At 38.0% G+C, this 12,217-nt stretch overlaps 1 protein-coding gene across 1 annotated transcript; it reads left to right on the forward strand.

The window, feature by feature from the left end:
* Positions 1 to 1,328: 1,328 nt before the first annotated feature.
* Positions 1,329 to 11,812, forward strand: LOC104072337 (5-hydroxytryptamine receptor 7-like; the record flags this gene model as incomplete). Its single annotated transcript, XM_009575363.1, has 2 exons — positions 1,329 to 1,433; positions 10,899 to 11,812. Coding segments are annotated over 2 exons (857 nt in total), but the record flags the coding sequence as incomplete, so codon positions are not given.
* Between the last annotated feature and the right edge of the window lie 405 nt (positions 11,813 to 12,217).

Consider the following 12,217-nt stretch of genomic DNA (forward strand, 5'->3'; position numbering starts at 1 on the left):
TGAGAAACTCTCCAGGCTGCCTCAGCTGCATCCGTGTAGGCACTGTCCCATGTGCGTCTGCAGGCCCTTCACTACCCTCTCTGAAGGTCCTCCGAGAGTTTGCTCTGGTTTCAACTTGTTTGTAGCACATACATCCTGGGACCCACCTTGCTGCCAGATACAAAGGGGTCACCTGGTGGGTGCGTGTACGTGCCTGCACACACCTGGGAGGAGAAGATGGTAGACTGATACATTGGCCAAAATATAGACACAGATCTGTGGGCTATCAGCCTGCCTCATTGCTCACCTAAGGGATGTTTGTGCTAGGGTGATGTTAAGGGCGTCTGGCAGAGTACAGAACTGAGAGAAAACACATTGCAATTTTTATTACGGCCTGCTTGAATGCTTGCACAGAACAGGATGGTCCCAAGACTGAGGCATGTCTGGTGGTTGTCTCCTGGCATGTCTCCTCTGGCCTGGCTGAAGCCAGCAGGCTGGCCTAGAATCAAGAGTGCTCATCTTTGCCACAGGACAACACCAGTCAGGATATGGGAGGGCAAAAGATCTGAGCTCTGTTAATAAGTTGTGAGTTTGAGAATTAAAACCCTTTCTGAAGGCAGTAAGGGGGGAAAAATAGTGTGTTAGAAGTACCGCAGACTCTGGCAAAAACCTGAAATCTTTATTGGCTTTGACATACCCCTGGGCGTGAGGGATGAGAAGGGTAAGATGGGGGGAAGCAAAAAGAGGAAAATGAGGATTTTCCAGTTCCTAATCTGCAAAATGTATTCTTTTCCATTCCTCTGTTTTCTTTTGCTCAGGAACTGCCTCTGTTTAACATAGTAGGGATTTCATCTCAGCTGGTGCTTCAAGAAAACACATCTTTGCTTAAAGTTACTCTCCCCCACAGGAAAGGCAAAGCAGCAGATAAACCTTTTTCTATCACCAAATATCAACTGTATGGAGTGCTTCTGCCTATCAGCTGGGCAGCTTGGGTTATCCTGATGACATCCAACTCTCATGTTTTTCTATGCTGGTTAGCTCATAGGATCAAGTTAAGTTCAGGGACTTGAACCTTATCTTCAGTTGTATAGGTGGCTCAGGCCAATAAGCACATGAATCATCTAAGGCTTTAGATCCTCTAAACATGTACGCATTCAGCAAAAGATCATGGTTAATGCTTGTCTTCTGACAGACTGTAATTGCCAGAAGGACAGTGAGGTTTATTGTGCAGGAGATAGAAATGCTTGGGAGTCAGGATCAGAACCGAGATTAACTCCTCAGGAACTAAGGCCATCATAAAGATGACTTCCAGCGCTAAAGCATTCCTCCCCAGTTTCCTTATTGTAAAGAAGAAAGAATAGAGCTATGTCATTCCTTCTCCAGTGCCTTACCAACATCCAGCAGTCCAGTCCTTCACCCAATTCATTCACTTGCTGTTTCAGATTCTCTGGACTGATAAAAGGAGGACAAACATAAGTAACTCCCAGTACATCTGTCTCTCTCTTTCTCTCTTCAGTCCCATTTAACACCATTAAGCAGTATTTCAAGTCAAGCCTTATCCCTCCTCAGTGGCTTTTGAACTATATGCATTCATACGCAAGGTCTCCTCCACTGCTCCTCAAGCTCACTGCCAGTGCCACCTCCCTCCAGTCGTGGCAAAAAATTTACTTGTCATCCTCAGATTCATTTTCCCTTTTCAGATTTAACCAGTTCTCCTCTACCCTACAAAAGGCCATATGAGATAAAACCTCTTCCCTAGCTTTCTTCCAACCTGAACTTTTTTGCTGCACGGCCAGCCTGAAACGAACATTGCAACACAACCAGACAGAAATAAATGAGAACGTTATTTCTCTTTAATTCTTTTCTGGAACAAAGGTTTTCCTGTCTTGGTCTTCTCAGATAGTATCAGAAGGCTAAAATATCTTCTTTGCCCCTTCAAAAAGGGGCCAGACATCTTGTAATAACTTAATAAAATGAGATACTGCATCATACACATAAAGATGAAAAAATAATCACGAGACAGACATCAGTCTACATGTAATTAGATGCTAAGGTATAAGAGTTGACATGATGCAAATGCACTGCATTTGTTTCTCTGAATCTAAAATATTTTGGGAATAATAAAAAGGCACTCAATGTGGAATGAACTGAAATGTGAATTTTAAACAAAATAGTGTTTTCTGATATAAATCAGAATTGCTAAATTATTGAATATAGCAACGAACAGCCATTTTTGAAGATGTTTTGCTTCTCTTTTTTCTCTTTGATTGATAAAATTACTTAACAACTAGCGTAAATCATACTGTAGGGTATGAAGGTATAAGAGTGTATGAGGGCCTGGCCTTCTAGACTCGTGAAGCAGTTTGTGTGTGTACTATGATGAAGTCCATGAAGAATTTTTTAGTGAAGTGAGGCTTTGCTTAAAAAGCCTGAGAAGCACTTCTCTAGGGAATATTTCCAAAATGTTAGTAATAGCTATTGTAAATTGTACTTTATCCTGTATTTTGATTAATACAATTTTTTACTTTTAAAAGAAAGAAAAATTTAGAAAGAGCCTTTTGACTCTCTTCTCACTTCTTCTTCCACAAGAAAATTAGGTCAATGTTAAATAAAGGGAACTTGCAAATCTATGGGTGGGTGAAAGGGCAGAAGTCGGTAGTGTGTTCCCTGACACAGTTATAAATTTTCTTTTATAAGATCACGAAATTATCTTTTATTTTCCTCAACCTTGCGTATTGTTGAACAGTGTAAAGAAAAATGGATTCTTCCTATGTGTGACTTGCCCAGATTTAGAAAGCTTTTGAAGTGTTACAGATTATCTATCAAGAAGTGAGGTGAGAAGCACTTTTGAGCTTTGTATATAGTTAATCCTATTGCACTCTGTAAGCAAACCACACTTATATACGGGAAACCAGAGATGATGAAACCCACAAAGCTGGAGTTCAGACATTTTGAAAAAGTTTGAAAATAGGAAGTCTTCCGTTACAGCGTGCAACTTAATTCTAAATATTTCATTGCCAAAACCTTTTCAGTTTTCAAATGCATCTAGATTCTAGGAGGCTGGTGAAGGATGGAATAGCTGAATAGTTTCCCTTCTTACATCTCCTACCTTTATGTCGTTGGTGAAGACAGAAGAAAGGAAAATATACACGTACTGTTTTCTTGAAAGACAGTTAATAAGAGTGTTTAGTCTATAATATAAAATATTTATTTGGGTAATTGCAAAATATTGGCTAGGAAATACGTATTATCTAACATTCAGGCAGTGTTACAAGGTAAACATCAGCAATTACATGTTGGGACCTTTTCTTCCAAACAGCATATCATTTGCAGTGGAAAACCAAAGGCTACTGAACTGTTTTGTCAGGAAGATAAGAACAAGGCGGTGGCTGGTGACAGATACTTCGACAGTCATGCAGGGGGAAAATGAAAGGCAAAGAATAAAGACAGGTAAAAGAAATTTGCCAAGGTCTGAAAGGAAAGAGGAATATAGTTTCAGAAATTATGACTAAGATAATGGAAGTTGAATGGAAAGACATTGCACATCTCTTTCTGGCTATACGGTTGTTATGTATTTCTTAGAATGAGAGCAGAATACATCCCGCCATCTATGGGATGGATGTCTTAGATCAATAGGCAAAAATGAAGAGGGAAAAATATAGAGCTAAGAGAGAAATAGAAATAAGGCAGGGTAAGAAAGTGAAGTAAAAATAGAATGTGTGAAATAAAAGAATGAAAAATGAGCTAAAATAACGAAGAAAAATATGAAGCTGTAAAATTACGCAATATGAGAGGAAGAAAGTCCATGCAAATACAGAAAAACTGAACAAAATGTAAGAGAGGAGAACATAATCTTCTACTATGCAAATTACATTCCTTTAGAGTGAACAGATATTTAATTTTGATTGACTTAATCCTCCCCCACTGCCAGGAAAGCCTACACTTCATGAGTTCCATCAAAAATAAAACCCTACAATGATTTGTGAGAAAAAGAAAAATCAAGTCAGAACATTTACTATGTAAAATAAAAGTATAGTACTGTATTCAACATGTACCCACTCTAACAGTGGGAACGAATATCTTCCTTCTGTAAAAATTTAAGGAAATACACTTAATTGAGAGAAAGAAGGGGAATGGAAAGTGTCAACCTTGCTGAAAGCAAAACAAATATTTCATTCTCATTCTTCCAAGTTTCAAAATTAAAGTATCACTGTTTCAATAATAAGAATAATGCTGAAATTGTGTGAAACGTGAAGCATAAGCATCTAAAACAATAGATACCAAAACATACATTTAAGATCTTTCACGTTACTGCATTCAACATCGACTGAGAATGACGAAGTAGAGCTTTAACCATTTCTAGCAAATGCAATTAAGATGCGGAAGCTGGCCACTGTGCTAGGACTTTTTGTAAACAATGTACTAATTCACTACATAGAAAAGGTGCAACATTTAACTAGATGGAGCTCAGAACTAGTTGAACAAAGTCTTTTTTTTCTCCACTGAATAATGATTTGATTTTGTTAGTTCTGCTGTCTCACTCTAACATTGCACAATATTTAATATTTAGGTTTTAAAGTGATCTAATTCATATTCTGAAAGCTGTCATATATGCAATAAAATCAGTAACTTCGTTCGCTTCTGGGAATGAGAAAAGTATTTTACTGCCTCTGAAATATCCTCCTCTTCCCAGACAAGAAACTGGCAGTTATCGTGATGTGATTATGAGGCCAGTCTGTATTGCAGAAAGACAGGTATCAATACTGTCATACAATAATTAACAAGGTAACTTTTCACATTATAACACCATAGTCGTGCACTGTAATGCTTATGTCTCAGCACTTAAGTCTTTTTATGTTCTATCCCTTTACTTCCATCTCAATTGCTTAAATATGCAGTGGGAATAGTATTTCCCTGATCAGTTTGTATACTTTATTCTATTTAAAAGCAGGTCTGTGGGACAGAACATCTCTTGCTTAGTGTAAACACAATAGCTTTGAAGAGAACAATTTCTGTTAGTTAGTTTGACATAGCCATAACAAAAATAATAGATTTGATCATTGTTTCAACTTGTTACATTTACATTTAATTTACTGTTTAATGTATCAAAGTATAAGAAAAAAAATCTAGATTGATCACTACACTAGGGAGAATGTTTCTGAATGCTGGGTAACTTTTAGGAATGGCGTTGTGCTCCTATTCTTGTGATGCATCTGTTAATGTTGCACTGAATTAAACAGAAAAATTATGAAAGACCGTAAGAGAATCACTGCCACCGAAGGAAGATCAGTAGATCAGCATCGTTCTTCAGAATAAGTTGTTATTGCAGGTGAATCATTAGACAGGATTCTATAGCTGTGGATTTGCAAAGAAACTAATACAAGGAGATGTGTATTGAAGCTGGAAAGCTGCTGTACTAGAAAAAGAGCACAAAAGCAAAGTAGTAAGCATTTTTGTGTCTTTGAAATGAAACAGTTTTATGCCTCTTAAAATACAAAAATAGGAAGAACTGAAAGAACCTCAGGTTAAGTGCAACTCCTAGTCAAATGTTAAGTGATAACAGAACAATATGTCGAGATTCCTGGTAGAAATAGGTATGATACACATCTATATAGTTTCCAGTACAACGTTTCTAGTTCTATTCCATAGTAATCCGATCTGCTTCATAAAAGTAAAGTCAGAGAGTGAAAGATGCTAAGCTGATTCTGGAATAATAGTCTGTTAGATCAGGTCAGTGAATTCTGGGAAATGAACGTGGATTAATTAGAATGGAATTCTGTCTGCCTATAAAGTACACGGAGACTAGAGACAAAGGAATTACATGTGCGTGCTTCAAAAGCAGCGTAAGTGACCCTGACGTCATGGTGCATTCAATTTATTATTGCGTTGGGCAGGAAGCTTCAAAACAGTTTTAATGCTTTTAGCTGTTAAGTTTTCTATTACTCTGTGACTTTGCTCACAGTGAGAAGCAAGCCCTTTTCCTTTTTTTCTTTATCTTTTAGCCATATAACAGAGTTCATAAAGAAAGATTTTGGACACAGGATCCCAAATTGGACCGTCCTATTATTATTTTCTTTCTATTGTTGAAGTTGATGTAGCTGTTAAATCTCAGTTTGCTTTCTGGATATTTCAAAAGATGTTAAGACTAGACCCATCTCAAAGTTTCCAATGAACAATTCATCATTTTTACAGCTGAAATATTACAGCTATATTTAGCTTTCTCAGGAACAAACACAAAGAAAAGGAAATGAACTTTTCTACTACTGAAAAAAAATCAGGTTCACCCCCCCCCCCCCCCCCCAAAAAAAAAAAGGTCATGCCTGGTTAACCTGAAATGCTACCATGCCTGGTACTGCTGCTTTTTTATTTCTTGGAGGAAGAACTGGCATCTTTTTCTACATCTATAGAATTACTAATCAATTCAGCCACAAATAGAGAGTTATTCACATGAAGGTGGTGAGGAAGATCTTCCTGAAAAGTTCTTCTAGAGGATGATAAGTAGATGCCTATGTGAACTCACTTCACAGTAGTGCAGATAAAGCAAACTACTTTTCACAATTTCCTGGATTGGAGAATGAAATAAATACATTTACAAGAAAAGAAATTGTATCAAACCTTTCATATTTTTTTAATATAGTAACATCTAGTGGGACACAGTGGCAGTCCATTTTGATAATCACGGTACAAGCAGTAACGTATGACAGCCATCACAACAAGCAAATAGCTAAGATAAACATAAATGGGAAGAGGGAATACAAAGAGCCACCGAAAGATAGGATGATGTGCCAGAAACAGACACCAGGGTCTGTGGATGCCTGTTCCCTCTGCCATATAGCGTTCTGCTTTCCGTATATGTTATATACTAATACTTGCTGTAACATTTAATATATTGAGCACACTGTAACAAGAAATGCCTGTGTGATCTACAGTTCAAATGACAATGGAGACTTTTAACCCTTAGAATAAAAACTATTCTGTGTGGTCATTGTAGTGCATCAGTATCAAAAAATCCAGAATGACAAAACCCACAAACCGACTGCTCTCAGGAGCAGCCCTCTACAGTTATAATGGTTTTACATTAAATTGTCCATAACAATTGCCTGTCATTAAATTGCAACAATTTAGAGGTATGGGAAAGAATACTAGATCACAGGGAGCCAGATTTGTATTAAGTGAAAGGAAAGAAAGGACTTGTTCATTTACCTTTTCCATTGTTGGTGTTTTGTGGGTGAATGTGGTAAAAAGTGGTAATTCACAATAGCTGACGATAGCACCCTACGAAGGAGGAAGGTCTTTACCCCCACCTACGTTTGAACAGAGCTCCAGAAAGAAGGCGGCAAGGGATAATTTTTCCTCCCTAGAGCTGGGCACCCTGCATGCGCCCCACACCTGAATGGGACTGCCACACGGGAGTCAGTTTCTGATCCTCCGACGGGGAAGAGGAGACACCGAAGAAATCATAAGAAACCAACCCAGAATGGGGATGTGCTCGTGTGTTTACACGCGTTCGTTTAAGGCAAAATTCACTGTCCCTCACTACATGTCTTTTGCTTGGTCTATGTTGTCTGCTCTTATTTTGAGCTTTTCGAGCAAGGGGCTGTTTTCCAGATTTCAGTGGTATGGTACAAAAAAAGTTCCCATCATCTGTTTTTTTTATTGAATCCTCTAGATACTAGTGCCAGGTTCTCCCTTCTCATTTCTCTCCACTCACCCAGCAGCCTTTCTTCTTGGAATGGCAGCAGGACCGTGACTGCAGGATGTCTCGTGCTTCTCGTAGAGTTGCCCGATAGTCGTTTGCTGTAGCATCCTGCACTTTGGTGTTCTGCATACAGCATCGGCAGCGCTGGGTGGGAAATGCCGTGACCAGAGGCCGTGCATCTGCAATACTGTGCTTTTGGGGAGTAACCTAGGTACTGTGCTGGGTGTAATATGGATAGATACCCTGTCTGGCAGAACCTTGTATTCAAGAAACTCGGAGAAGGAAGAATGGGAAATAGCATTGCCCTTATTTAACAAGTGAGAACTGAGGCACAGTTTCTTCCCCACCAAGATCAAAACGAACATCTGCGGCGCGCAAAAGAAACAAATCTCAGAATAACAAGTCTGAGACACTTCTTTTTTGTGGGGGATAGCTGAGATACATGAAATTGGCTTTTTAGGGAATTTGACTTCATTCTTTCCCAGCAGTAAGGCCTCAAGGTGTTACTTATTTTTGGAATGATATGTTAAGTTCAGCTGATTTACCTTTACTACTTTTTTGGAAGGTAGCAATTAAAGATTAAGCGTTACAAAGCATATTTTTGCAATGAATTTGACACTATACTTTTGAAGTTCATGAATCTATTAAGTCTTGGATACTCTTTAGCGTATTAGACAACAGTAGTGATTTACACATGATTTTGAAGTTGCAAGTAAGTTTTCACGGGTAATGGATTTCATATATAGAGATAAAAAGATAAAATTCTCATTTATGCCTGCTGACTTTTTTCCCCTATCATACTACATTTAGCAAAATGGATAAGGCAGAAAGAGTGCTGGTGTATTTTTATGTTAATTAATGTATTTTAATTTCAAATAGTATTTTTGAAGCTCAGATGGCTTCCAGAAAAGCAGTGGCAGGGCAAAACTAATGAATTTTAATCCTTTTTGGTATACTTCTGCTTTCATGGATTCTTTTTGTTATATTCTGATGCATGAGAACGCATCACTAGGCATTCAGAGCGTGCAGCCCACAGATCTGATTTTTACAGAAATCCAGTTTAACTTTTTTAGCTACATAATAAAGCTCACCTCATAAGCATGTTATTTTTAATGACCAACTGGGTAATAGCTAGAAAAATACATGCTCCGGGAAGGTGGACCAACTTTTTAAAGATTTTTTTAAAACAGCACATTGTAAGTGACAAGCTTTCTGCACAAAAAATGTGTTTAACTCTTTTGTAGCTAAATCTTGCTATTCTCAGACAAATTTTAAAGGTCTACCAGTCTTGCCACAGAAGGGCTGCAGCTAATAACTTACCCTTGCTGCAGTTACATTACTTAGAGCAAAATGATGTATCCCTTAGGTAGTTAAACTCCGGAACTTCACCACATTAGCCCTGCTCTTCTATATCTTGGAGCACCTTGGAAAACTTCAGCTCCTTGGGAGCGCAGTTCTGGCCATGATGCTGTAAAACAGAAATCTCCGTGGACTCTACAGTATGCCCACGGTGTCGGGAGCTGGTGCGGTGACTATATTCTAATGCTGATGTTGAGGTCCACACAAAACAGTTTTTTTTAATAGCACGGTCCATGTATCGCATTGCTCTAATCCCAGCCAATTCTAATAACTGTTCTTAGCTCACGGCCCCACCAGGCACAGCTTCACTGGCACAATACTGGCCTGCTGTAATTTACTTGTGCATGCTGTCAAGAATAGGGCACAATAAATCAGTTCTGTCCTTTGTATAACACTTGCCATATCAAGTAATATAAAATCAATGGAATTGTTGAGGGGGATTGTTGTTACTCATCAGAACAGATCATGAAATGATGCTTCTTTATCCTTACAAAACTGTAGCAGACCTGAGTGCTTGTATAAAGCATCAGCACTGGCCATAATTTACTGCATTGCAGTAAAGTCAAAAATGCAGCATTCCACAGAGCCAGGCAAATACTCATATTTGATTTGCTAAGTGAACACAGAGAGAAAAAATGCGCAGAAAAAAATATTTTTAATTGTGTTACTATATTTTGTGTTTGTAACCCTCCAAAACCTTCACTGTATAACTAAAGACTGGTACCTCTTGCACCCAAAATGTTGTTCTGACACCTGATTTGAAACTATTTCTTTTACAAGTAACAAAGTGAATCACACTGATTTTTCTCAAAATTCTTTCTTTTTGAGGGAGGAAAAAAAGAACAATTTGAGAAGTTAACGGTAATTCACAGGCAAGTTCCAGTTGAGCAGAAACCAAATTTCAAAGTAAATATGTTAGGTGTAAAAAAAAGAATCCAATTCCATCTAAGAGAAACTTCCCATAGAGAAGAATAGAAATTTTCTGTAGCTGAGAGTAAACACAAACTTAGAATATTGCTGTCCAGCTATATAGGGCCATAGTAATATTTTTTTAATTAGGAAAAAATATATAGTTTAAGCTATCACAACTTAGGAAATGTAGAAGTTGTCAACAGGATTCATTTTTTTTCTATGAAAGCTTGACACATTATAAACATTTTTCTTGTCTGTTTACAATTTACCACCCTAAACTTAGCTTGTGGTAAAACTATGTTTTCTCCCCAGGTCTTCTTGAACTGACACTGTGATAAATTGTTATTTTGTTCAGTAAAAGTTTGAACCTTGAATAAATATAATTTCTTTCTAATTAAATGATGATAAAAGGAAATATTGTAATAATCTACTCTTGGCATAAGTTTGCAGTTTGTTGTTCCCATCTGAAATGTGAAGGTAAGAAAGACAACTCATCATCTCAGTTTAGTGGCAAGCATGAATGCATGCTTGTTTTAATTTAACCATGCACTCAATACAAAAAGTGGTAGGCTTTGCGGAGTGAGCGTTCATCTATACTCCAAGATTTCGTAAGTTAGCCAAATAAAATTTAGGTTTCAGAATTTCCTTAAAAGCCAAAACCCGAGTTATCTGCATGAAAATTGTACAAATTCATTAAAATCACAGTCCATTGGGGCCAATAGGTGATTTCCTTCTAGAATAAAAGACCTTTTATACAGAATATCAGCACTATAAATTTTCAAGTGAGAGACACATAAATTTACAAGTTTGAAATACACACACAGAGAGGATTAAAAAAAATGTAAAATAGAAACCTTATCCACAGATGTTTTGGTTTAGGGCAGATTACGTGAAATAACTTTTATCAGTGAATCACTGCACTATATAGTAACTGTATGTTATCGTTCTAGGTACCTGGGAATAACGAGACCTCTTACGTATCCTGTAAGGCAGAACGGGAAGTGTATGGCCAAAATGATCCTGTGTGTATGGCTCTTATCTGCCTCTATCACTATACCCCCACTCTTTGGTTGGGCCCAAAATGTAAATGATGAAAAGGTTTGTTTGATCAGTCAAGACTTCGGCTACACCATTTACTCCACGGCAGTTGCATTTTATATTCCAATGTCAGTGATGCTTTTCATGTACTATCAGATTTACAAAGCTGCCAAGAGGAGTGCTGCTAAACACAAGTTTGCTGGTTTTCCCCGGCCAGAAGAAATAGAAGGAATTTCTATGAATGGAGTTGTAAAACTGCACAAGGAATCTGAAGAATGTACTAATTTTTCACGACTTCTAAAGCATGACAAGAAAAACATTTCCATCTTTAAAAGAGAACAGAAAGCTGCCACTACGCTTGGGATTATTGTTGGGGCTTTCACTATCTGCTGGCTGCCCTTCTTCCTCCTCTCAACCGCCAGGCCCTTCATCTGCGGTACAGCATGCAGCTGTATCCCACTGTGGGTTGAGAGAACATTTCTATGGCTGGGTTACGCAAACTCTCTCATTAATCCTTTTATATATGCCTTCTTCAATCGGGACCTGAGGACAACTTACCGCAACCTACTGCAATGCAGATATAGGAATATCAATCGGAAACTATCAGCTGCAGGGATGCATGAGGCTCTGAAGCTTGCAGAAAAGCCAGAATTTGTTCTGTAAGGTCACTCATCCTTTACTATGATAATTTATTGTTTTATCGCATTAGCTTTTTCCCCCACAGATTTGAAAAAAGAGTTACGGGAAGAAGCAGGCTTCTTGAGCACCGTTGGTACAGTCATCAAGAAACTGGAAGGTAGCAAGGTTAATTCCTGTACAGCCCACCAGTCCTAGTGAGCCTGGAGAAACAAGACGACCATCTAAAGAATTTGGGTGTAAGAGGAATACCAGGAAGGGGGAGGGTAAAAGGTGGTGCAGGATGTTTGAGTTGCTAGTGAGGAAAGAGCAAAGTTGGCCTAACCCATTTGTTTGGCCCTTGACCCCAAACAACTTTTAGTGGGTCTGAATGTTGGATGCATCTTGTATCCTAAAGATTTTTGCTGTAATAAAGACCTGAGAATGGTGAAAAGTTCAGTATAATTAATTTCTTTCCACTTTTTTGTTATAAAAATAAACCATTTAAGATGAAGCTGGATCAAAGAACTTATTTTGCTTAGAAATACTCTTTATTATAAAAAACCCCATATGTCCATTAAATATTAATTTCCTGGATTGCCTGGAAATAAACTA

The sequence above is a fragment of the Fulmarus glacialis genome, unplaced genomic scaffold (genome assembly GCF_000690835.1).
Source record: "Fulmarus glacialis isolate BGI_N327 unplaced genomic scaffold, ASM69083v1 scaffold30353, whole genome shotgun sequence".
Taxonomy (NCBI): Eukaryota; Metazoa; Chordata; class Aves; order Procellariiformes; family Procellariidae; genus Fulmarus; species Fulmarus glacialis.